The sequence below is a fragment of the Astyanax mexicanus genome, chromosome 8 (assembly GCF_023375975.1).
Source record: "Astyanax mexicanus isolate ESR-SI-001 chromosome 8, AstMex3_surface, whole genome shotgun sequence".
Classification (NCBI taxonomy): Eukaryota; Metazoa; Chordata; class Actinopteri; order Characiformes; family Acestrorhamphidae; genus Astyanax; species Astyanax mexicanus.
In genome coordinates this window covers 7,539,345-7,565,628 of record NC_064415.1, presented here as the reverse complement: position 1 = coordinate 7,565,628, position 26,284 = coordinate 7,539,345, and the positions used below count along the sequence as shown (strand labels likewise).

The window sequence follows — 26,284 nt, the reverse complement described above, 5'->3', positions numbered from 1 at the left end:
TCCAAGTTGTGTGTGTCACTCAGTGAACGCAACCCTGTTACTCATATTGTAAGACTAATAATGAGTAGAGTAAAAAGTTTACTTTATATATTTATATAACCATGTTTGTCCTTGACAGTTTACAGTTAGCATCTGTACCTGGGGTAAACCACAACTTAGCCTGATTTGCAACCCTGTTACTGTAAGTTAAGGTTATTCCAGAGTTGGGAGGCTTTATAAGAGAAAGCTCCTCCTCCTGCTGAAATTTGGTTATTGTCATAAAGAAGATGACCCTATGTTTTCCTTTGGATAATTAAGCAATAAAACAGAACCACAGAACACAGAAGTCTACACAGACTAACAGGGTAATCATTAAGCAACATTTTCATTTTATGTACAAACATACTGTGTTTCTTCCCTGTTCAGCTGCACACCACACACACTGCAGGACACACACCCAGACTACCAGATCACCTGTACACCACACACACTGCAGGACACACACCCGGACTACCAGAACACCTGTACACCACACACACTGCAGGACACACACCCAGACTACCAGATCACCTGTACACACAGGAACAGGTAAAAAAAAGTTCTTGCAACAGAATTTTGAATTGACATTAGTTAAAACTTTTTTAAACGAATGTCTCCATTCATTATTATTTGGAATATGCTTATGTAATGTAAAAATGTCTTAACTAATGTCAATTAATAATTAATTATATTATATAGATAATAACTGAGCATTTAACAGTGTTTATTTCTGTGGTAAGTGCTGCTAACCGTGACTCTTAATGAAAAGTGTTAGTGGAATAGTTATTTTATTTATAGTGACATCATCAAAGTAATTAAAGTAAAAACATCAGGAAAATTTAAAGTAAAATATTCTGGATATTCTGTACAGTTTACATACATTATTGTCTTATTATACACCATTATGTTTTTATCCTAAACTGAGAGAAGATAATTTGTTGTGTTTAAAAGCATTCTGGTTGTTAATTTGCACTTGGAGATTTTAAACCTAACAGGACTTCTGTAAAAATGACAAAAGAGTTTTTGCTGCTCCTGCTGTTTTTACAGTCTTTTTATTGTGTAGGAGAATTTTACTACATTTACTACTAGTAGAAAGTGAAAATATGGATATTTTTTCAAAATAATTATAAAGTAATGTGTTCTGGGTGTATTCTTGTTTTCAAATCATTTTTATTCACTTTAACAATCGAAAAACAGGCATGAGACACAGATATCCTGAAATATTAACCATCAAATTTTCCCCATACCTTAACATCTTGCCAGAGGGCTTGACGGAAACATTCACACACACACACACAAATTAATAAATTAAATAATTAAATACATAATAATTATGTAATATGTTTACATACAGTGGTGTGAAGTATTTGCCCTACATTTTTTTTGTTTGTTTTTGCTTTTTTGTGATACTGATATGTCAAACAAACTTTAATATTAGACTAATATAACCTGAGTAAATATAAAAAGCACTTTTAAATGATCATTTTATGTATTAAAGGAAAAAAAAATTCAAACCAATCTAGCTTTGTGTGAAAAAGTGTTTGCCCCCTAAAACTAATAACTTGGTTTTGTCACCCGTAGCGGCAACAACTGCAATCAGCTTTACTGATAACTGGTAACAAATCGCTCTCATCTCTGTAGAGGAATCAGACTCTAAATAGGCCACTCTAAAACCTTCATTTAGTTTTTTAAGCCATTCAGAGGTGGATTTGTGTTTGTGTGCTTTGGGTCATTGTCCTGCTGCAGAACCCAAGTACACCTGAGCTTGAGGTCATGAACAGATGGACGGATTCTGATTCTCCTTCAGGATTGTCTGATAAACAGCAGAATTCCTGCTTCCATCTATTACAGGAAGTTCCTATTCCAGCAGCCCCAGACCATCACACACAAACACTACCACCACCATGTTTTACATTCAGTATGATGATGTTCTTTTTCTGAAATTATGTGTTAATTTCACACCAGATGTAACGGGACACACACCTTCCAAAAAGTTCCACTTTTGTCTCGTCAGTCCAAAGAATATTTACATTTATTTGGCAAATTTGAGACAGGCTCTCTCTCTCTCTCTCTCTCTCTCTCTCTCCACAGTCATGAGGTCAGCACTGCATTGTCTCCTGCTGTTCTCAGGTCAGTGGAGTTCATGATCATGTGTAAAACTCTCTGCTGCTTCATTACTGTACTGCCATGCTGATGAGAGATTTTAACCCCTACAGCTCTGTGGACTCTCTCCTTCTGTGGAACTCGTCAGTTTTATCTGGTGAACGACAATAAGAACTGGACTGAAGCTCAGAAATACTGCAGAGAGAAATACACTGATCTGGCAACCATTGAGAACCAGGAGGAAATGGATGCTGTAAAATCTGCTGTTAATGGATCATCAGACTATGTCTGGATCGGACTGAGACTGAATCCTAAAGTGAACCCTATTGTAAGCAGCTCTTTTTTAACTATTTAACGTGTAACTGCAGCAGTTAGGATTTAATAGAGTATTAGTTTATTCCTTTTTCTTTTAAAGGGCAAATAATGAGAACCGTAAGTGCAGTGTTTAATCAGTTTATTGATCAGGCATTAATGTGTCTCTAGAGCTGGATCTGGTCAGATGGGAGTAACTCCTCATACGAAGATTGGAACCCTGGGGAACCGAACATGCCTGTGGGTGATAACTGTGCACACTTATGGAATGGATACAAATGGGGTGATGGTGCCTGTTATCGACTAGATCCTTTTATCTGCTATGAAGGTAGATCAGACACACACCTAATCACAGGTCAAATCATACCAGGACTATCTCAAATAAACTTAAAAGTAGAACATGCATTTGTTCATATATTTGTATTTCTATATAATATGTTTCTATAGTTTATGTAGACTGTAAACTACAGGTCCCAGAATGCATTACAGTCAAATGAACTGTGGGCAAATATACAGCTCTGGTAAAATTTTAGAGACAACTTCAGTTTCTGAATCAGTTTGCTATTTATAGGTTTATATTTGAGTAAAATGAACATTGTTGTTTTATTCTATAAACTACAGACAACATTTCTCCCAAATTCCAAATAAAAATATTGTCATTTAGAGCATTTATTTGCAGAAAATTAAAAAAAGGTTGAAATAACAAAAAAGATGCAGAGCTTTCAGACCTCAAATAATGCAAAGAAAACAAGTTCATTTTAATAAAGTTTAAGAGTTCAGAATTTAATATTTGGTGAAAAAACCCTGGTTTTTAATCACAGTTTTCTGAATGTTCTCCTCCACCAGTCCTACATAATGCTTTTGGATAACTTTATGCTACTCACTCCTGGTGCCCCACCACCTATATAATAATAGTAATATCTGCTCTGTGGTGGTTTTCTCTCCTGTAGGTTCTGAGTATTGAAAAACAGGGTGGAAGAAGGAGAATATTAATAAAGAATGCAGAATAACAGATACAGGACTACAGTCTGTAATTATCATAGAACTACAAATAGCTTCTTCATGCTCATTGCGATGCTGTTGCTGCTCTGCCTCCTCCCATTGATTCCTCCTTACCACACTCCACTTCACTGTGACTTTCACATTAACAATAAACATTATCATAATTCACAACCTGTTCTTATATTAGTCACAGTCTTTATTGTCTCATTCTTTTAGCACAGTAATTGTTTTCAATTTATTTTAAGTTGTGTAGCTATTTGGTTTCAACCAAAGAATGATGGGATCCTTCTTTGAGGCTTTGGTTCCTCCCAAGGTTTCTTTCTCTTAAAGAACTCTAGTGTAAAATGGACTTTAGGTGTAGTAAAACATGATAAAAAGTACTTCAGACCCTTCAGACTGGGTGACACGGGGCATAATTTCCCCCGATAAATCGCTTTTTACACTGTTATCCAGCTCAAAGTAGCTCCACACCTCCTTACTAGAATCTGGAGAGCTCTGACATTTAAAACGAGACATTAATAACTTAAAAAGTGCCCAAGAAGCTTATTAAAATCCACTGTTTACATCCCATAATGCTAGCTTCAGCTCTGAGTGCTGCCATCACTGAACTGACAATAACATAGACATATATATATACATAGACTTCGTATAGCGTAGCAGCTGGCACCAGGAGGCAGACTATGCGGAGTCTTTGTGTATATATTTGTCTGTTATTTTCAGTCTTATAGGATGTAAACAGTGCTTTTTAATAAGCTTCTTGTGCACTATTTAAGTTATTAATGCCTCGTTTTAAATGTCAGGGCTCTCTCCGGATTCTAGCAAGCAGGTGTGGAGCTACTTTGAGCTGGATAACGGTGGAAAAAGAGATTTATCAGGGTAAATTATGCCCTGTATCACCCAGTCTGAAGGGTGTTTGGACAAATTGTTAAAATTTCTGGATCTCTGAACGCTGTGGGAGAACAGAGGTGTGCTATTCATCAAAGATAAGAACTTTTTATCATGTTTTACTACAACAAAAGTCCATTTTACACCAGAGTTCAAACCTTTGGTTTGGTTTGCTCATAAGAGGCGTAGGCCTGGATTTCTGTTAAGCAGCTTTTTGATAACATTTGTTGTAGAGAATGTTCTATTTAAATACTTAAACTCAATTGATCCTCTTTCAGAGCCAGTCTCTGCTCTGGTCCTGATTAAAGAGAAGATGATGTGGAGAGAAGCTCTGAGATACTGCAGAGAGAATCATGTGGACCTGGTCTCTGTTCACACTGAGGGAATTCAGCGCTGGGTGGAGACTGTAGCTAGAAACGCCTCCACTGATAATGTGTGGGTGGGTCTGCGTCACACCTGTGCTCAGGGGTTCTGGTTCTGGGTGAGTGGGTCGACTATCTGCTACCAGAACTGGGCTCCAGGGAACGGGACGGGAGTGGAGGACTGCAGTAATGGAGAAAGATCAGGAGCGGTTCAGTCTGGAAGTAAGCAGTGGATCAGTCTGCTGGAGAACCAGACCCTCAACTTCATCTGCACTGAATCTGATGGTGAGACCAGAACTTCTGTTATTTCCTGTTGGAAAGATTTAAATTTACGTTCACACACTGAACCAGTTCTTAATCCTGATTGTTTCTTTTCAGAGTTCTGAGAAAGGATTCAGAGACAACGCTAACAGAACTGGATCTTTTTACTGTTTACTTTCATTACTACATCATCATTCTTTTGGGACAGAAGCAATATAGGGATTATGATAAGATTAATTTAATCAGGTGATATATTGAGAAATCTGTGTCCAGCACTACTATATGGAGTTACATTTCACAAATTCCTACAACTTTACTACAATTTTAAACTACAACTACTACTTTAAAACTGTAAGCTTTATGTTTACAGTCCCCAGAAGTGAAGGCAAATTCTCTGGGCTCAGAGGGATCTGGGATGAACCACCATACAAAGGGAAAATGTGTATTACAGTCTAATAAATCAGAGTCCCAGACCATTTTGGAAGGAATGGACGCTGTGAGCTCTGCAGTAAAAATTAAAGGACCACCCAGATTGTAATGCAAAAAGTCCAAAAACCAGACCAAGCCAAGCAGGAGTCCAGTAAAGACAAGACAAGTCAAGACAAGACAACAAAAGACGAGACAAGCTAAAGTCAAGACAAGGCAAGTCAAGACAAGGCAAGTCAAGACAAGACAATCCAAGCTAAAGTCAAGACAAGACAATCCAAGCTAAAGTCAAGACAAATCAAGACAAGACAATCCAAATCAAGTCAAGTCAAGCTAAAGTCAAGTCAAGACAAGAAAGGTCAAGACAAGAAAAGTCAAAACAATTCAATATAAGACAAGTCAAGCTAAAGTCAAGACAAGACATGTCAAGTCAAGACAAAACAAAGCTAATGTCAAGACAAGACAATTCAAAACAAGACAAGAGAAGACAATTCAAGACAAGACAAGACAATCCAAGCTAAAGTCAAGACAAATCCAGTCAAGAAAAGACAAGCTAAAGTCAAGACAAGCTAAAGTCAAGACAAGTCAAGCTAAAGTCAAGACAAGTCAAGCTAAAGTCAAGATGAATCAAGTCAAGACAAGTCAAGTCAAGCTAAAGTCAAGACAAGACAAGACAAATCAAAACTAAAGACAAGACAATTCAAGACAAGCTAAAGTCAAGTCAAGCTAAAGTCAAGATGAATCAAGTCAAGACAAGTCAAGCTAAAGTCAAGACAAGACAATCCAAAACAAGACAGGAGAAGAGAAGACAAGTCAAGACAAGACAAGCTAAAGTCAAGACAAGACATGTCAAGTCAAGACAAATCAAAGCTAAAGTCAAGACAAGACAATTCAAGACAAGCTAAAGTCAAGACAAGTCAAGCTAAAGTCAAGACGAATCAAGTCAAGACAAGTCAAGTCAAGCTAAATTCAAGACAAGACAAGACAAATCAAAACTAAAGACAAGACAATTCAAGACAAGCTAAAGTCAAGTCAAGCTAAAGTCAAGACGAATCAAGTCAAGACAAGCCAAGCTAAAGTCAAGACAAGAAAATCCAAAACAAGACAGGAGAAGAGAAGACAAGTCAAGACAAGACAAGCTAAAGTCAAGACAAATCCAGTCAAGACAAGACAAGTAAAGTCTAGCTAAAGTCAAGACAAGACAAGAAAAGTCAAAACAAAACAAGACGAGCTAAAATCAAGACAAATCAAGTCAAGCTAACGTCAAGGCAAGACAAGACAATCCGAGCTAAAGTCAATACAAATACGTGTTATTTGTAAAGTCAATACAAATAACACGTAAAAACACATCACTCTGTTTCTTTAGTGTCAGTTCATGTTTTAAGTGTTGAGAAATGAAACGTAAATTACAATGTACTAAACGCTCTACTGCCCAACTGTTTTTGGAATGTGTTGCAGATGTGCAAATAAAACGTGAAATATTTTGAAATATCACAGAGTCTGTAGTGAAATAAATCTTAATATAAAAGAAAGAAGCACCTTTTTGCATTTTCCATATTGTATCATAATGTTTAGCATGTTTAGATTTTTCTTGTTCTGCCACAGGTCTTTACTAGAACTGTGTCTGTGGTTCTTCCATTTCCTCACTCTGTTCCTCAGAGTGGAAACAGCAGCTGAAATCTCTGAGATTATTGAGCTTTTTGTTTCCTTCCTCTAAACCTCTAACCTCTAAAAACTTGCTATTGTGTATGCAGGTGAAGGGTCAATAAGCTTACCAACAAATTTTGTGCTAAAGGTATTTCAATCAATAAAACAACAACTGTATAAAATATTATCAGAGTGTGAGTATCGAATGACTCCGGCAGATCTGAATAAAACAGTCTAACTAAAGTAATAGAGCCAGAAGGTAACATAGACATGGAGACACCCTGAAACACCGGCATCCACCCACTCCACCATCCACAAACCTGCAGTGCCGGATAAGGCGCACCTAAAATCCTTTACATTTCTAAAAAAATCTACAGTGCGCCTACGTATGAATTCTTCCAGTCAGGTATCATGGAGGAGTAAAGCCACTCCGCTGAAGTTTGGTGAAGTTTCTTCAGCACTAAGGCTGGGTGCAGCAGCATTAGCATTAGCCGCTAACTGCAGCGCTAGCTCTTTCAACGTTTAGAGGTGGCAGCGCCACTGTCCCAACGTGCCTCAAGTCCACCACCATCGTCCCCGTGCCGAAGAAGTCCACAGTGTCCTGCCTCGTCCCAATCGCTCCACGACTAGATTCTGCAACAGCTTCTACCCCCAAGCCATCAGACTCCTCAACTGCAGAGACTGCACTGATGGTTTTTCTGTACATGCACACACACTCTTACCCCACTTACCCCAGAAAATGGATAGCACTAAAAATCCTACTACCTCACTGGACTCTATTGCACACTGTGTAATAGAGGTAATTACTACCTCACTGGTCTTTTTGCACACTGCATAATTTGCACACTGTCTTGTTATTTATTATTCTTTGTCTGTATTGTGTTGTATTGTCTGTCTGCACTTTTGTACTGTTGCACTTATTGTTGTGTCTACACTGTGTTTATGTGCACCATGGTCCCTGGAGGAACGTTGTTTCGTTTCATTGTGTACTTTCATTGTGTATAGCTGAAATGACAATAAAAAACACTTTGACTTTGACTTTGAGTATATTGAACTCTAGTCTGCGTTTTAAGTGTTAAAACAAGATACATGGGATGAACCATGGGGTGACAGCGCCCTGGGTTACCAGAACACTCAGGGTTCCTCAGTCTAGTCTAGTTCCTCAGTTCCTCTGTTGGGCGGCATTTATGTCCTGCTAGTGCTACTGCTAGCGCTACTGTTAGCGGCTAATGCTAATACTGCTGCACCCAGCCTTAGGGCTGGAGAAACTTCACTTATAATCTGTGCATTTTACAGTCTGAAAATATAGTAATTGTCTGCAGTGGACTGTAGTGAACAACAGCACCAGCTTCTCAGTTTACCCACAATTCCCTATATCCATGAACCCCTGGATCTGCAATGTTCATCTAAGGGGAAGCATTACTTACCAAAAGTTGAATTAAACAAGAACATTTTCAGTCTAGACTCCCGTACATTTTCTGGAAGGTTATTCCTGAGTTGGGGGGCTTTACAAATAAGATATATATATAGAAAATATATAAGAGAAAGCTCCTCCCTCTGCTGAAGTTACACAGGGAAATATAAATCTCTATACATCACAGCTCATACATAATGGGACTTTCCCAGAACATCATGTTCTTTAATGTGACAGTTTGGTTATTGTCATAAAGAAGATGACCCTGTGTTTTCCTTCTGGAACATCATGTAAATCAGCAGTAAAACAGAACCACAGAACCCAGAAGTCTACAGACAAGGTAATCATTAAGCAACATTTTCATTTTATATACATACTGTGTTTCTTCCCTGTTCAGTTGCACACAACACACACTGCAGGACACACACCCAGACTAGCAGATCACCTGTACACCGCACACACTGCAGGACACACACCCAGACTACCAGATCACCTGTACACCACACACACTGCAGGACACACACCCAGACTAGCAGATCACCTGTACACCGCACACACTGCAGGACACACACCCAGACTACCAGATCACCTGTACACCACACACACTGCAGGACACACACCCAGACTAGCAGATCACCTGTACACCACACACACTGCAGGACACACACCCAGACTACCAGATCACCTGTACACCACACACACTGCAGGACACACACCCGGACTACCAGATCACCTGTACACCACACACACTGCAGGACACACACCCGGACTACCAGATCACCTGTACACCACACACACTGCAGGACACACACCCAGACTACCAGATCACCTGTACACACAGGAACAGGTAAAAAAATATTCTTAAATACCTTTATTCCTATTTCTGTACTTAATGAAACTTGTCACTCAATAATATTAATTATCAGCACTTGCAACAGAATTTTGAGTTGATATTAGTTAAAACTTTTTAAAACTTTGGAGTATGCTTATGCATTAAAATGCAGTAATGTAAAAATTTACTAACTTGTGTTAATGATTAATTGAGACATTAATTGAGGATTTAACAGTGTTTATTTCTGTGGTAAGTGCTGCTAACCGTGACTCTTAATGAAAAGTAATTAAAGTAAAAACATCAGGACAATTTGTGACGTAAAATATTCTGGATATTCTGTACGGTTTACATACATTATTGTCTTTTTATACACCATAATTTTTTTTATCATAAACTGAGAGAAGATAAAATTCTGGTTGTTAATTTGCACTTGGGGATTTTAAACCTAACAGGACTTCTGTAAAAATGACAAAATATTTTTTGCTGCTCCTGCTGTTTTTACAGTCTTTTTATTGTGAAGGAGAATTGTACTACTTTTACTACTAGTCGAAAGTAAAGAAAATATGGGTATATTATGGATACATTTTTTTTAATAATTATGAAGTAATGTGTTCTGGGTGTATTCTTGCTTTCAAATCATTTTATTCACTTTTTCAATCGAAAATGAGACACAGATATCATGAAATATTGCCCATCAAAATTTCCCCATACCTTAACATCACACCCTCGTATCTATCCACCCATACACACACACACAAAAACACATACATTAATGTGTATATATATATATATATATATATATATATATATATATATATATATATGCAAGATGTGCATACATGCACATGAATAAGTGTATACATACAGATAAGAAGGTATATACATTTAAGGTTATGTAAATTACAATAAATAAATTAATTAATTAATTAATTGAGCCAGATAGTACATCTACAGGTTTATTAAATAATTAATTCATTCATTCATTCATTAATTATTTAATAAACCTGCAGATGTATTATCTGAGCCAGTTTAGGAAACATTACTGTATCGTTCATTCAGTGTGACACTGACTGAACGATTCCTAATGGACTAATGCAGCTTCTCAAGTTTAAGACATGACAAGATATATTATTGGATGGATCTGTGATGTGATGGAGCGGGCAAAGTGACACGTCTCACTAGTAAAGTAGTGAATGTAGAATGAGTTGCTCCTTTTTGAGCGATTAAGGATGAGGAAATATTCCAGACAAAAAAAAGTCACATTCATCATCCCTATCTGGGATAATCGCTGCTAATTTGCATTGCATTGAGCCGTGGCACGAACAGATGACAAGGGAACTCAGTAAAGGGTAGCGGCCATTCATAATCTGAAATGTTAATCTCAAGGTAATCAACATACAGAGGCTTGAAAATGTATTTAACCCCCTACAGATTTCTTTTGTTTTTGCTTTTTTTCATAATGATATTTTTTATATTATGAAAAAAAATATATCAAACAAAGAAAACCTTAGTAAATATAAAAAGCATTTTTTCAATTATAATTTTATTTATTACAGGTGTAGGTGATACAAAACCCTTTTTTCTGCAGTAAAATAACTTATTTACATTCTGAAAATTAAGGGTTTTGAAATCTCCTACAGGACACTTGGAGAAGCTGCCTGTTTTCTCTCTACTCCACTTAATAATTCCAGATCAGTAACTCAGGATTCAACCCAAATTCTGCATGTTTTAAAATAGATGTAAAAAAAAAAACTAGACAAACATAACGAAACTAAAGGTTTGGAGAAGATGAACTGTTTGATTTGTATTCAGGAAAATAATGGTTTTAAAATGAAGTTCAGGAAAGAACAATTTTTATGATTCTTTCATTATATTTTGACGTTAGGAGATTTACCTACAATTTTTATATTTTCTATTACAATTATATACTATTATAATTATGATTTTCAGTAATGTTCCTTATCAAACATGTAAGGTTTTATGTCATTCTTGAATAGAAATCCTCAAGATTTAGATAACTGACAAAAATCCTGGTGTCATGTCTGGTGCTGAAAGCACACCTGTGTTCCCCTCACTCAGCTCTACCTGCGATTTCCAAGCTTCCAACTACAATACCCAGAACGCACCTCACCATGACATCACACACACTCCCGATCACATGGTACACCGCATGACACCTCCAGGAAGCCCTGAGTATTGATTACCATTCAGTATAAATAGACCACGCTCACTCTCACTCCTCGCTGAGTAATTGTATTGGTTCTACCCTGCATTACAAAGCGTTTCCATTGCCTGATTGTTATTTTCGTGTATGATCCTTTTCCGTGTTTTTCCGACTTGATTTTTGCCTTGCCCGTGTATTGGATATTCTGTGTATGACCTGGACTGTTTCTCACTTGGATTTCTGCCTACTCTGTGATACTCCCTGCTCGTGTATGAACTCTGGACTGTCTCCCGTTTATGGTATGGTTTCCCCGCTCATTGTTTCTCTGGTATTGACCTGGCTTGTTTTGACTACCCCTGCTGAATCTTTTAATAAAATATTTTTATCGTATCTGCACAAGTCTCCTCCTTGTCTGGCCCTGACACCTGGCCTGTAAAAAGGTTAAAGGACAAAATCTATCCAGACCAAACTAGTCCTGTTTTCGAGCATAAACAGCCTGTTTAAGATCATCCACAGCATTTCAATCAGAGTTTCAATCAGTTTTTAAAGCCATTCAGAGGTGGACTTTTTGTTTGTGTGCTTTGGGTCATTGTCCTGCTGCAGAACCCAAGTACACCTGAGCTTGAGGGCATTAACAGATGGCCGGATTCTGATTCTCCTTCAGGATTGTCTGGTAAACAGCAGAATTCCTGCTTCCATCTATTACAGCAAGTTCCTATTCCAGCAGCCCCAGACCATCACACACACAAACACTACCACCACCATGTTTTACTACATTCAGTATGACGTTCTTTCTCTAAAATTATGTGTTAGTTTTACTCCGGATGTAACGGGACATACACCTTCCAAAAAGTTCCACTTTTGTCTGAAGTCTGGAGATCATCAAGATGTTTTTTTAGCAAATGTGAGACAGGCGCTCTCTCTCTCTCTCTCTCTCTCCACAGTCATGAGGTCAGCACTGCATTGTCTCCTGCTGTTCTCAGGTCAGTGGAGTTCATGATCATGTGTAAAACTCTCTGCTGCTTCATTACTGTACTGCCATGCTGATGAGAGATTTTAACCTCTACAGCTCTGTGGACTCTCTCCTTCTGTGGAACTCGTCAGTTTCATGTGGTGAACACAGCAAAGAACTGGACTGAAGCTCAGAAATACTGCAGAGAGAAATTCACTGATCTGGCAACCATTCAGAACCAGGAGGAAGTGGATGCTATAAAATCTGCTCTTAATGGAGCATCAGGTCATTTCTGGATCGGACTGAGACAGAATCCTGAACAGAAGACCATCAGAGTAAGCAGTTGGTGTAGAATTTAGAAGAAAACTAAATCAGTGGAAAACATGTTTAGAAAATACCAACAGCACATTTTACATCACCACGCAAAGTTATTTAACAGAAAGTTATTTGCAAATTTAGAATTTTTTTAAATGTACAGCTACCTGGTCATTCGCACAGTGTAACTGCTGCAGTACTTTTAAGCAATAGAACACCAGCCGAAGGTGAGCACACCTTATTTATTTATTTATTTGCGATAACACACGACCTCGAGTGTTCTATTGCTTTTATACAACAGTTTTTTTTTTTAACAAAATGAATCAAGAAAATAAAAGACCCTAAAAAAATGGATAATGAAAATGATTTAATACAGACTGTGCCTTCCAGCAAAAAGTAGTTCCACAACAAGTGAACTGTAACAGAACTGTAGCTACAAAATGGCGTATGGTTTATACAGGCAAACACCACCAACATTAGCTTAAAATGAAAATTGGGGATTAAGGGGGTTGGTAAAAGTTGGGAGAGTGAAATAGCATTGAAACTTTCCTTTTCAGCTCTGTCGAGTCGTCTTCATGTGAAAGCTGCGCGTTTGCGAGCATTTCTGCCTGTTTGCTGGTGCTGTGTTGCTGGTTAGTTAGCTGGCAGGCTAGCTGCAGCACTGTGGTTAGGTTTGCGTAGCCTGGCTGGTAACCATTCAGGATGTCAGACTGAGGCTGAGGTAACTAATGGATTGACGAGGAAACGCTGCGGGCTGGGGGCGAGCGTGCCTTGACTGGGCGTTAGCCTTTGCTAAGCTTATGCTGCTGCTGGAGGTGATGATTCAAAAATGTCTTGTGTGTGTATATATATATGCCTTTACTCATAGACATCATATACTAGTATATGAAGTCTATGACGTTACTCAGCAACGCATCGGCGGAGTGATACAGATTTAGTGTGAGAAGGCCATGCTGTTATCACATATATCATCACGGCTAGAACACTTCTCAACCAATCAGATTGTGAGGTCGGAACTAATTGTTGTATATAACTACATATTGTGTAGATGTGCATAGAACAAATTCTACCCTCAGCTCAAATTTTAAAAAGGCAAAAAAAATGAGGAGTAGTTTGGGAGGGGCACTGGATGATGTATGGGTTTAGGGGTGGAGCAGGAAGAAGAGCTGCAGCCTCTGCTGCCTCTGATAGCAGTAAGACGCAGACGTTTGGACGTCAGCAGGGAGGCGGTATTATTTATTGTCTGATTTGCATATTGTGATGTTGTGTCTGTGTACCTAAGTACACGAAAACATCATCCTCGCCTATAGCACAGTTTAGGGTTTAGTGGCTCTTTAATACAAAAATATATTAAGATTTAAAGAGTTCAGTTTTATGGGTAAATGAACCAAAAGTTCATTTACCCAAAAACTGATGAGATGTTGTCGCTTTTTTAAAGGTCTAAATATATAAATCATGGTTTATACATGTCCGTGTCAGACCCAATTTATTTAAATATTTCTACTAAACCACATCAGGATAATTATGCTTAAATATTTCCTAAAACTAAAGACAGGCATCCGTTTTTATTATTATGTAATATTTTTTATAATTGATTTTAATTGTTATGATAATGAGAACTGAGTGCAGTGTTTTAAACACTTTATTAATCAGGTATTAATGTGTATCTAGAGCTGGATCTGGTCAGATGGGAGTAACTTCTCATACAGTAACTGGGTCCATGGACAGCCAAACAACCATGTGGGTGATAACTGTGTGCAGTTACGGACTGAATATGGATACGGATGGGATGATGTATTTTGTTATTCACCATTCCAATTTATCTGCTATAAAGGTGAGTAAAATGAGATACAACGGGCAGGTTCTGTTGGTAATCTGGCAGATTAGCAACACAGACCAGCATTTGCTGTGTCTTTTGTGTGAGTGTGAGTGTGTGAGAGAGCAGCCAAGTAGCTGCTTTTCTTTCTCTCAAGCTTTCGGGTCTTGAGCTACTTTTCTGTTTTCTATTCCATCATAACAAAAGAAGAGAGAAAATTAAAAAAGAAAATAACTTTACAAGTTACAGGGGTTGGACAATGAAACTAAAACACCTGTCTTTTTAGTGTGGGAGGTTTCATGGCTAAATTGGAGCAGCCTGGTGTCCAATCTTCATTAATTGCACATTGCACCAGTAAGAGCAGAGTGTGAAGGTTCAATTAGCAGGGTAAGAGCACAGTTCTGCTCAAAATATTGCAATGCACAAAACATTATGGGTGACATACCAGAGTTCAAAAGAGGACAAATTGTTGGTGCACGTCTTGCTGGAGCATCTGTGACCAACACAGCAAGTCTTGTGATGCATCAAGAGCCACGGTATCCAGGGTAATGTCAGCATACCACCAAGAAGGACGAACCACATCCAACAGGATTAACTGTGGACGCTGTAAGAGGAAGCTGTCTGAAAGGGATGTTTGGGTGCTAACCCAGATTGTATCCAAAAAACATAAAACCACGGCTGATTAAATCACGCAGAATTCAATATGCACCTCAACTCTCCTGTTTCCACCAGAACTGTCCGTCACCACAATCAATTATTGTGTTTCTGAAGCAGGTGTTTCAGTTTCATTGTCCAACCCCTGTAGATTTACCTCTTCTATCTTTCTGTTCCCCACTTTCCAGTTTCCTTTTTTTGGAGGAGCCATTTTGTTTTGTTTGTTCATTTTCCCTTTCTCCTGGAAAAGCCAGCTTCCTCCCTGGAAGCCTTTTTTTCCTGCCAAAATCCCTACAATAGGTGTGGGTTACCACCAGTTTTCAGGACCCACTCCTTTTAAGTCTGCTTTGCTAGATAAGTGGTAGAGCATTTGTGTAGCAACAAAGTGACCTGAGTAAAATCTAAAACACACTTGTACTTTCAGTGTAACTTTAACTGTGAATCCAAAACAACAAATCCTCTGTTCTGTTTCAGAGCAAGTCTCTGCTCTGGTCCTGATTAAAGAGAAGAAGACGTGGTGGGAAGCTCTGAGATACTGCAGAGAGAATCATGTGGACCTGGTCTCTGTTCACACTGAGGGAATTCAGCGCTGGGTGAAGACTGTAGCTAGAAACGCCTCCACTGATAATGTGTGGGTGGGTCTGCGTCACACCTGTGCTCAGGGGTTCTGGTTCTGGGTGAGCGGGTCGGCTATCTGCTACCAGAACTGGGCTCCAGGGAACGGGACGGGAGTGGAGGACTGCAGTAATGGAGAAAGATCAGGAGCGGTTCAGTCTGGAAGTAAGCAGTGGATCAGTCTGCTGGAGAACCAGACCCTCAACTTCATCTGCACTGAATCTGATGGTGAGACCAGAACTTCTGTCATTTCCTGCTGGAAATATTTAGATTTACGTTCACACACTGAACCAGTTCTTAATCCTGATTGTTTCTTTTCAGAGTTCTGAGAAAGGATTCAGAGACAACGCTAACAGAACTGGATGTTTTTACTGTTTACTTTCATTACTACATCATCCTGCTTTTGGGACAGGGGTAATATAGGGATATAATGAGGGGAAACAACTTAAATAATTATGTTAATTTAATCAGGTGATATATTGAGAAATCTGTGTCCAGCACTACTATATGGAGTTACATTTTACAAATTCCACCTACAACTATACTTTAAAAATATAAGCCTTATGTTTACAATCCCCAGAAGTGAAGGCAAATTCTCTGGGCTCAGAGGGATCTGGGATGAACCATCACACAAAGGGAAAATGTGTATTACAGTCTAATAAATCAGTGTCCCAGACCATTTTGGAAGGAATAGATGCTGTGAGCTCTGCAGTAAAAATAAAATGACCACCCAGATTGTAATGCAAAAAGTCCAGAAACCAGACCAAGCCAAGCAGGAGTCCAGTAAAGAAAAGCCAAGCCAAGCCAAGCTTAAGTCAAGTCAAGTAAAAAAAAAAAACAAGACAAGACAAGCTAAAATCAAGTCAAGCCAATCCAAGCCAAGCTAAAGTCAAGTCAAGACAAGACAAGACAAGTCAAGCCAAGCTAAAGTCAAGTCAACACAAGACAAGGACAAGCCAAGACAAGTCAAGCCAAAGTCAAGTCAAGACATTCGTTTAGCTGTGGAGAAAAAATATGAGTTTGTTACACACTTCAAGACTTGTTTGCGGGTAGAATAACACATATATCCTCAGAGTCAATAGCATGTTTGAAGTGCTGAGAAATTAAATGGAAACATTACGAAGTACTGAAGGCTTTTGTCATGCCTGGTCCTGAAAGAGCTCTCTTCTCTCCCACACTGAGCTCTGCCTGCGACCTGCAGCCTCTGGACTACATTGCCCAGAATGCACCACACACTAACATCGCACCCAATCCCGATCACATGACACAACACATGGCAGTTACAGGAAGCAGATCACCTGAATACCAGCCCTATAAAAGGGGCTCATTTGGTATTTTTTCCATCGTCTGTGTTACACTCTTTCGTTTTTTGGCTTTGCTTTGTATCACTGACCTCTGACCTGATTGTTGCCTGTCCTCTGATATTGCCTTGCTGCGTTTTGACCTCTGGACTGTTAATTTACCCTGGTATATTGTATCTTTGGTGTTGCTGGTGTTTACTGGTCTTGTCCTTTGTTTTTTCTGGCCATCCCTTTGTCTTATACTTTATTTAATAAACAGAGAAACAACCTTTGTTATTTTTTTCCATTAATCTAATTTTTTTATTAAGATCAATAAAGGGACTTATCTGGTACTCAAGCCTCCTGATCTTACATAGACTTTAATATGGTCTCTAATATGGTCTGCAGTGTTGGGCCAGTTCACAGCTTTTCTGAACTAGTTCAAGTTCAGTTCATACATGCTCAAAGTGAACAGTTCACGTTCAAAGTTCAAAATTTTAATTCTGAACTAGTTCAAAGTTCAGTTCATTTTACTTTTTTCGTGAGCTCCTCTCTCTCTCTCTCGCACTCCACGCTCTCCTCGTCATTGCTCCTCTCTCTCGCCCTCGCGCTCCGCGCTCTCCTCATTGTTGCATCTCTCTCTCTCTCTCTCCCTCGCACTCTCCACATCATTGCTCCTTTCTCTCTCGCCCTCGCGCTCTCCGCGTCGTTGCTCCTCTCTCTCGCTCTCTCTCGCCCTCGCGCTCTCCTCGTCGTTGCTCCTCTCTCTCTCTCTGCCTTGCGCTCTCCGCGTTGTTGCTCCTTTCTCTCTCTCTCTCGCCCTCACGTTCCTTGCTCTCCTCGTCATTGCTCCTCTCTCTCTCTCACCCTCGCGCTCCGCGCTCTCCTCGTCATTGCTCCTCTCTCTCTCTTTCTCTCTCTCTCGCCCTCACGCTCCACGCTCTCCTCGTCATTGCTCCTCTCTCTCTCTCTCTCTCTCTTGCCCTTGCGCTCCATGCTCTCCTCGTCATTGCTCCTCTCTCTCTCTCTCTTGCCCTCGCGCTCCATGCTCTCCTCGTCATTGCTCCTCTCTCTCTCTCTCTCTCTGCCTTGCGCTTTCCGCGTTGTTGCTCCTTTCTCTCTCTCTCTCGCCCTCGCCTTCCGCGCTCTCCTCGTCATTGCTCCTCTCTCTCTCTCTCGCCCTCGCACTCCGCGCTCTCCTCGTCATTGCTCCTCTCTCTCTTTCTCTCTCTCTCGCCCTCGCGCTCCATGCTCTCCTCGTCATTGCTCCTCTCTCTCTCTCTTTCGTGAACTCGTTCACGCACAACACTGATGGTCTGAAATGCTCAGTAGGGGTCTGTCGATATATTGTTGATATGTTACCAGGGCCGCTGCTAAGGTTTTGGAGGCCCTAAGCATAACTGGTCAGGTTATGCCCCCCCCCAAAAAAAAAAAAAAAAAAAACACACACACACACACACACACAAACACTAAAGGTTTACGCAAAATTTTACTATTTATTAAAATTACACATGTAACTGTGAATATTTACAACGTTATAAGTAAGGCCAATAACAGTGAAGAACAGCACAAGAGTACTATTTATAATGTATAAATAATAAATGAAACGATGCATGTCTATTTTAAGCAGTGGACACGTCATTTACACAAGCCAGCCTTAAAGGTTATGAAATTATCGTTTATATTCGTGGTGTATTTATATCAGCCTGTAAAAATCTATAGAGCTGTCTGATCCTGCTGTCATACAGACCATTTGGATAGTGCACTGACGGCATTAGTCAATAGGTAGGCTACTCTGTTTATTAATTTTTTATTAAAGTCACTAAAAATCTTCAAACTACACTACTACTATTTGCGAACGTGCCACGTGCCTTGCAATACCCAGATTAGTTTCTAGTTAAGCGTTTAAAGCTACCAAATCAGCAAAGCCAACGTAACTAGCTCAGGCAACACCACTGAACATGAAGTAATCAAAACTATTTAAACCTTTAACATCGAAGTTACTCACCAGAAAGGGATGCATGGGCCTCATCTTTCTGCTTCTTTTTCTTCTGTTTATTTTATTTTAAGTTTTTAACTTACACAAATATTGCACTGGACAAGTTTTTGTATAGAATGGCCACATACACTTTAAAAATGGTTAAACATGCGCAAGATTTAGCGCCTCCATGCATTTTTTGATTATTTATTTGACTGGAAAATGTCACATCTGGCAACAACCAACAGAGCAAACCGAGCCGTGCCATTTCAGGCAATAGGGGTGGGGGCATTATATTATGCACAAAAATAATAACGTGCCGCTTTTAAGTAGTAGAGTAGGTGCCCCATGCAATGTTTAAAGACAAAAAAGATGAGCGTATCATAAATAATTCACATTGGGTTTTAAATTTAATAATGTCATAATTTCAACACATTTCATTCTCAGTCAATTTGGCTCCCTGCAACTGCAAAATGGTTGAGGCCTAACGCTGGCTGCGTTGTCTGCGTATGCAGAGCGGCGGCCCTGTATGTTACATTAAATAGACGTAATATGCTACTTTTATTGCACAAAAATCTTACCTAGCCTTACCAGAAACATAATCCTAACCCTGTCCCTGATCCTAACATTAACCTTAAACTCAACCTAGAACCTAATTCTGGCCACATCCTCAACCCAAAATCAAATAAACTCAAATCTAATTTATAAATATGGCGACTTTTTACAACTGATGTTGTCGTGAAGCAGCTTGACAGGAATCTGGATGGAGGACAGAGAATCATAAAGCATGAAACAAAGAACATAGAACCTCCAGTGAGCCACTGTACCAAAGAAAAACTTTGTTTAGAGCTGGAAGAAGTCAAGTCAAGTCAAGTAGTTTTATTGTCAATGCTGCATATGTACAGGACATACATAGAATTGAAATTACGTTACTCTCCTTCCCAATTTTACAGCAAGTACAGATAATAGATTATAGTAAAAGAAAGAATAGGAGACACTATGTGTACAATACAGCAGCAGGGACACAGACATACATGAGACAGAACAAGGTGCAGTAGTGGTGGGGGTGAAATAGATATATAAATAGAAATAAAAAGAAATAAATATATAATCTAAATCTAAATGAGTGGGAGACACTATATGTACAATACAACAAAAACACAATAGACATTTGTGAGACAGAAGATAATAGTGCAATATTAATGGTGATTAAGATCAAGTGACAATATAAATAGAACCCGTATAACAGTAGTGCAATGTTGCATCTAGCTTAAGGCTGGTAAAGTTCTTAAAGTTCCCAGTTCTTGGGGAATTAAAGTGTGTATGACAGTACAGCGTAACAGTAGTGCAGGTATTGGGTGTGTAGTGCAGGTCCTTTTACAAAAGTTACAGTACTGTGTGTGTTCTAGTGCAGAGTTTCAGTACTGTGTTGGTGGGAGGATGTGGGGTCAGGATGATGAGAGTGTGTGTGCTGTGGGCAGGATTGGGATGGGGGGTAGTGCGGGAAGAGAGTTCAGCATCCTCACAGCCTGATGGATGGGGCTGTCTCGCAGTCTGCTGGTCCTAGACCCGAGACTCCGCAGTCTTCTCCCTGATGGCAGCAGGCTGAAGAAGCTGTGTAGTGGGTGGGAGGGATCTCCTGCCAGACGGAGGGCTTTCCGCGTGAGGCGGGAGCTGTACAGGTCCTGAAGGGAGGGGAGAGAGGTGCCAACGATCTTCTCAGCTGCTCTCACGATGCGCTGGAGGGTCCTGCGGCAGGATGCTGTGCAGGCCCCGTACCACACGGTGAAACAGCTGGTCAGGATGCTCTCGATGGCCCCTCTGTAGAAAGTGGTCATGATGGGGGTGGGGGCTCCAGCTCTTCTCAGCTTGCGGAGAAAGTAGAGACGCTGGTTTGCCTTCCTGGCCAGTGATGCTGAGTTGGTGCTCCAGGAGAGGTCCTCTGTGACGTGCACACCCAGGAACTTGGTGCTGCTCACCCTCTCCACAGCAGTTCCGTTGATGGACAGAGGAGTGTGCAGTGTGTGAGTTCTCCTGAAGTCCACAACAATCTCCTTAGTCTTCTCTGTGTTCAGAGAGAGATTGTTGTGTTTGCACCAGGAGGCCAGGCGGCTCACCTCGCTCCTGTAGTGTGACTCATCGTTGTTGCTGATGAGACCCACCACCGTCGTGTCATCCGCAAACTTGACGAAGAGATTGGAGGTGTGTTCTGGTGTGCAGTCGTGGGTCAGCAGAGTGAACAGGAGGGGGCTCAGTACACATCCTTGGGGAGCCCCTGTGTTCAGTGTGGTGATGCTGGATGTGTTGCTGCCAACCCACACTGCCTGTGGTCTACCAGTCAGGAAGTCCAACAGCCAGTTGCACAGGGAAGTGCTCAGCCCCAGACTGTCCAGTTTGTGTATGAGCTGTTGGGGGATGATTGTGTTGAATGCTGAACTGAAGTCAACAAACAGCATTCTGACGTAGGTGTCTTTCTTGTCCAGGTGTGTGAGGGCTGAGTGAAGAACAGTGGAGATGGCATCATCGGTCGAGCGATTTGACCGATATGCAAACTGGTATGGGTCCAGGGAGGAGGGGAGTGAAGACTTGATATGGTGCATGACTAGTCGTTCGAAGCACTTCATGAGGATGGGGGTGAGTGCAACCGGACGATAGTCGTTGAGACAGGATGGCGATGCCTTCTTAGGGACAGGGATGATGGTGGTGGCTTTGAAGCATGTGGGAACCACCGCCTGACTCAGAGAGGTGTTGTAGATGTCCGTATAAACCTCTGCGAGTTCCCAGGCACAGTCCTTCAGCACACGACCAGGAATGTTGTCAGGTCCAGGAGATTTTCGAGCATTGATCCTGCTGAATGCTCTCCTCACACTGTCTTGGGAGAGCGTTAGCACCTGGTCACCAGGAGGAGGGATGGATTTCTGGGCGGGTGTGTTGTTGAGTGGCTCGAACCTTGCGAAGAATCCATTCAGGTCGTTCAGCAGAGATGTGTCGCTGTTGCAGGTCTGTGGATGGGGTTTGTAGCCTGTGATAGACTGAATCCCTTGCCACAGGTTCCGTGTGTCTCTGCTGTCGCTGAAGCGTTGGGATATCTTCTTGGAGTACTGCCTCTTAGCTTTCCTGATGCCGCGGGACAGGTTGGCCCTGGCTGTCCTCAGGCCTGCCTGGTCTCCAGCTGTGAAGGCTGCATTTCTAGCCTTCAGGAGCTTGTGGACCTCTCCTGTCAGCCATGGCTTCTGATTAGCCCGAACAGTGATGGTCTTGAGGTCGGTTACATCATCAATGCACTTGGTGATGTAGGCAGAGACAGTTTCTGTGTACTCCTGAATGTCCGTGGAGTTGTTGTGGGTGGCAGCCTCTCTAAACATGTTCCAGTCTGTTGTGCTGAAACAGTCCTGAAGTGCCTCTGAGGAACCCTCTGGCCACACTCGTACCTGCTTCAGAACTGGTTTGGAGACTTTAACCAGTGGTCTGTAAGCTGGCATTAGCATAATGGTGAGGTGGTCAGACGCTCCGAGGTGGGGGAGGGGGGAGGCTCTGTAAGCCCCTCTTTTTGTAGTAAAGACCTGGTTCAAAGTGTTGTTTCCCCTGGTTGGAAAGTCTATGTGTTTAAAAAGTCCAGAAAACACACTCTTTGGGTCTGCATGGCTGAAATCTCCAGCCAGAATGAGAAAAGCATCTGGGTGTGCTGTCTGCTGCTCACTGATATACTGGTACAGTTCATTCAGTGCTTCACTCCTCACGCTGTTGTTGGAGGTCGGAGGGATGTAAACAGCAGCGATCAGCACGGCGGAGAAATCTCTCGGTAGATAGAACGGACGGCATTTGATAATCATCAGTTCCACTACCGGTGAGCAGTGTTTACAGACCACAACAACGTTCCGACACCAAGCATCGCTGATGTAAACACAGAGTCCGCCGCCGCGGCTCTTACCTCCGTCAGCTAGCGCGCGGTCCGCCCGATAGCATGTTAGCCTCTCCAGCTGAATGGCATGGTCCGGGACGCTGTTGTTGAGCCAAGTTTCCGTGAAAATATAAACACAACAGTCTCTCACTGTCTTCTGAGTTGACTGAAGTAAGCGGATGTAGTCCAGTTTATTGTCCAACGATCTTACATTCGCCAAAAGCATGGTGGGGATAGCTGGCTTGTGTGGGCTAGCTGCTAGCCTCGCTCGGATACCTCCCCGCTTACCGCGCTTCTGCCGTCTCTCCCGCCGCCTGTGGCGCTTCCATTGTGGGCGAGCTGCAGCGGTGGGGGTCGGTGGGGGTGCGGGTGTCCGGAGCACGCCGCAGGCTCGCAGCTCTTCTCGGAGATCGCGGTTTAAATCCAAAAGTGAGTTTCTACCGGCTTCCAGCAGAAACTCACGGCTGTAGGTGCGTTTCAGGACGTGAACGCACGACAAAGACGTACAAAAACAGGACAAAAAACGCGAAAGCGCTGTATCCTCGGGAGAGCGAGAAGCCGCAGCGTGTGCACGCGCCGCCATTCTTAGTTTAGAAGAAACCTTTGGAGGAACCCAGACTTATAAGAGGGGACCCATCCTAGTCAGCTTAAAGTGCTTAAAAATAATGGTTTAGTATTTTCAGGGGAGTAGCAACCAAAGCAATGGAGGCAGTTAAATACTGCTGGTTAGAGTTCATGTAAACTTTAATATAGCCAGTAGTGATGTTTGAGCAACTAGTCCAAGACAGGGGGCATAAACTGGGCAGTGGGCAGCTGGTCTGTGGCAGGTGACGGGAGAACCTGAGGGTGCAACATAGGGATGTGCGATACTGCAAAAATTGGAGTCAATCCAATACCAAGTAAGTACAGGGCCAGTATTGCTGATACCGATACCGATACCAATACCGATACTTACTTTACTAGTATTATTTTCTTTTGTGTAGGGCAGAGCTATGTATCATAATTTATTAAGTCAATAGCACCATCAATATGCAAATTTGAATGAAAACTTAAATTATTTATGGGAGGGGCTAATTGAGCATGAGTGAAGTGTGGGAAGAGCGGTGTTGTATGGCCAGTCAGTCACTCTGTAAATGCCTGGAGTTGCACTGAAGATAAACTGAAACTTTTGATAACTTCTGATAAACTGAAACGGAATCAATCTCATCACACAGGTATCAATTAATACCCAGTACCAATGTATGAATTATGAATGAATTCTACCAGTCAGGTATTAAGGAGCAGTAAAGCCACTCTGCTGAAGTTTTCAGTGAAGTTTCTCCAGCCCTAAGGCTGGCTGCAGCAGCATTAGCATTAGCTGATAACCCCAGTGCTAGCTACTGTGCTAGTTAACGAAACACTCAGGGTTTCACAGTCTAGCGCTGTTGGGCGGCATTTATATCCTGCTAGCGCTACAGTTAGCGGCTAATGCTAATACTGCTGCACCCAGCCTTAGTGCTGGAGAAACAACATGGCGGCACCCTTGTTTACTTCGATGTAGGCATCCTTACTAGTGTCGCTTAATGCGCCTTGTAATGCGGTGCGTTTTATGTATGAAAATAGACCAGAAAATACACGTTTATTGATAGTGCGCTCTAAAATCTGTGCATTTTATAGTCCGAAAATATGGTAATTGCCTGCAGTGGGCTGTAGTGAACAACAGCACCAGATCCTCAGTTTACAACAAAGTTATAGTCCAGAGTTGGGGGGCTTTATATATAAGATATACAGGGGTTGGACAATGAAACTGAAACACCTGTCATTTTAGTGTGGGAGGTTTCATGGCTAAATTAGAGCAGCCTGGTGGCCAATCTTCATTAATTGCACATTGCACCAGTAAGAGCAGAGTGTGAAGGTTCAATTAGCAGGGTAAGAGCACAGTTCTGCTCAAAATATTGCAATGCACACAACATTATGGGTGACATACCAGAGTTCAAAAGAGGACACATTTGTGATGCATCAAGAGCCACGGTATCCAGGGTAATGTCAGCATACCACCAAGAAGGACCAACCACATCCAACAGGATTAACTGTGGACGCTGTGAGAGGAAGCTGTCTGAAAGGGATGTTCGGGTGCTAACCCGGATTGTATCCAAAAAACATAAAACCACGGCTGATCAAATCACGGCAGAATTCAATGTGCACCTCAACTCTCCTGTTTCCACCAGAAATGTCCGTCACCACAATAAATTATTGTGCTCTAAAACCAGGTGTTTCAGTTTCATTGTCCAACCCCTGTAGATAGAAAAAATATATAGAAAGCTCTTCCCCTGCTGAAGTTAAACAGGGAAATATAAAGCTCTATACATCACAGCTCATACATTATGGGACTTTCCCAGAACATCATGTTCTTTACTGTGACAGTTTGGTTATTGTCATAAAGAAGATGACCCTGTGTTTTCCTCTGGAACATTATGTAAATCAGCAGTAAAACAGATCCACAGAACACAGAAGTCTACAGACAGGGTAATCATTAAGCAACATTTTCATTTTATGTACAAACATACTGTGTTTCTTCCCTGTTCAGCTGCACACCACACACACTGCAGGACACACACCCAGACTACCAGAACACCTGTACACCACACACACTGCAGGACACACACCCAGACTACCAGATCACCTGTACACACCGGAACAGGTAAAAAAAAATTCTTTTATATCTTTTTTTCCTATTTCCGTAGTTCATGAAACTTGGTGACACTTTACAATAAGGGTAAATTAATTAACTGTACTTATGACAGAATGCCTCAATTAATTAGTTAAACTTATTTAAAAATATTAAATGTCTCCATTCATTATTATTTACAATATGCTTCTGCATTAAAATGCATTAATGTTTAAAAAAAATTAAAACTAGTGTCAATTGATCATTAGTTTGAGACATTGCCTTTATTTTAACTTACAGTTAATTGTGACTTTTATTGTAAAACATTACCAGAAATGTTATTATTTATTAAATAAATGTTTTATTTCTAGTGACATCAAAATAATTAAAGTGAAAAAACACAAGGAAAATGTATTAATTCTGTTAGAGACATCAAAAAAGTAAAAACACCAGGAAAACTTTAATTAAATCTGGATATTCTGTATGTTTTACATTCTGTTCTTATTATTCATCTTCATTTTTATCATGAACCGTGAAATAGTGTAAATGTACAGGTATTCTACACTGAGAGAAGATTCATTTTTATATGTATATTAAAAAACACTTCTGACTGTTAATCTGCAGAATTTTTGACTGATAAAATATGTAAAAGGGACAGATAATATATTTTTACAGTGATTTAAGTTTTAGTGAATTTTCC

General features: G+C 40.8%; 1 protein-coding gene and 1 long non-coding RNA gene across 23 annotated transcripts in view; one reads left to right on the top strand and one right to left on the bottom strand.

Moving 5' to 3' along the window:
- The first annotated feature begins 410 nt into the window (after positions 1-410).
- LOC111188288 (macrophage mannose receptor 1-like) overlaps positions 411-26,284 on the top strand; it is a 111,410-nt gene continuing 85,536 nt past the window's right edge. For 12 of the 21 annotated variants that reach the window (XR_007440444.1, XR_007440443.1, XR_007440445.1 and 9 more), the window contains exon 1: positions 25,500-25,617. Coding sequence is in view for 6 of the 21 variants with exons in the window: in XM_049482867.1 (XP_049338824.1) it covers positions 11,638-11,725; positions 12,371-12,409; positions 12,496-12,713; positions 14,365-14,527; positions 15,638-16,006; positions 16,100-16,107 (885 nt within the window). In the remaining 15 variants the exon portion in view is untranslated. Of the gene's footprint in view, positions 568-9,214; positions 9,278-11,302; positions 11,726-12,370; positions 12,410-12,495; positions 12,714-14,364; positions 14,528-15,637; positions 16,007-16,099; positions 17,348-25,499; positions 25,618-26,284 lie in introns of those variants that run through there. The other 9 variants (XM_049482869.1, XM_049482866.1, XM_049482870.1 and 6 more) reach the window with 6 other exon arrangements.
- Positions 8,872-25,612, bottom strand: LOC125803975 (uncharacterized). 2 transcript variants are annotated; one of them, XR_007440452.1, is made up of 3 exons: positions 25,552-25,612; positions 9,068-9,259; positions 8,872-8,923 (listed from the first exon to the last, which is right to left on the bottom strand). It is a non-coding gene; the product is annotated as an uncharacterized LOC125803975 (long non-coding RNA). The 2 variants fall into 2 exon arrangements; XR_007440451.1 differs by lacking the exon at positions 8,872-8,923 and adding an exon at positions 8,950-9,019.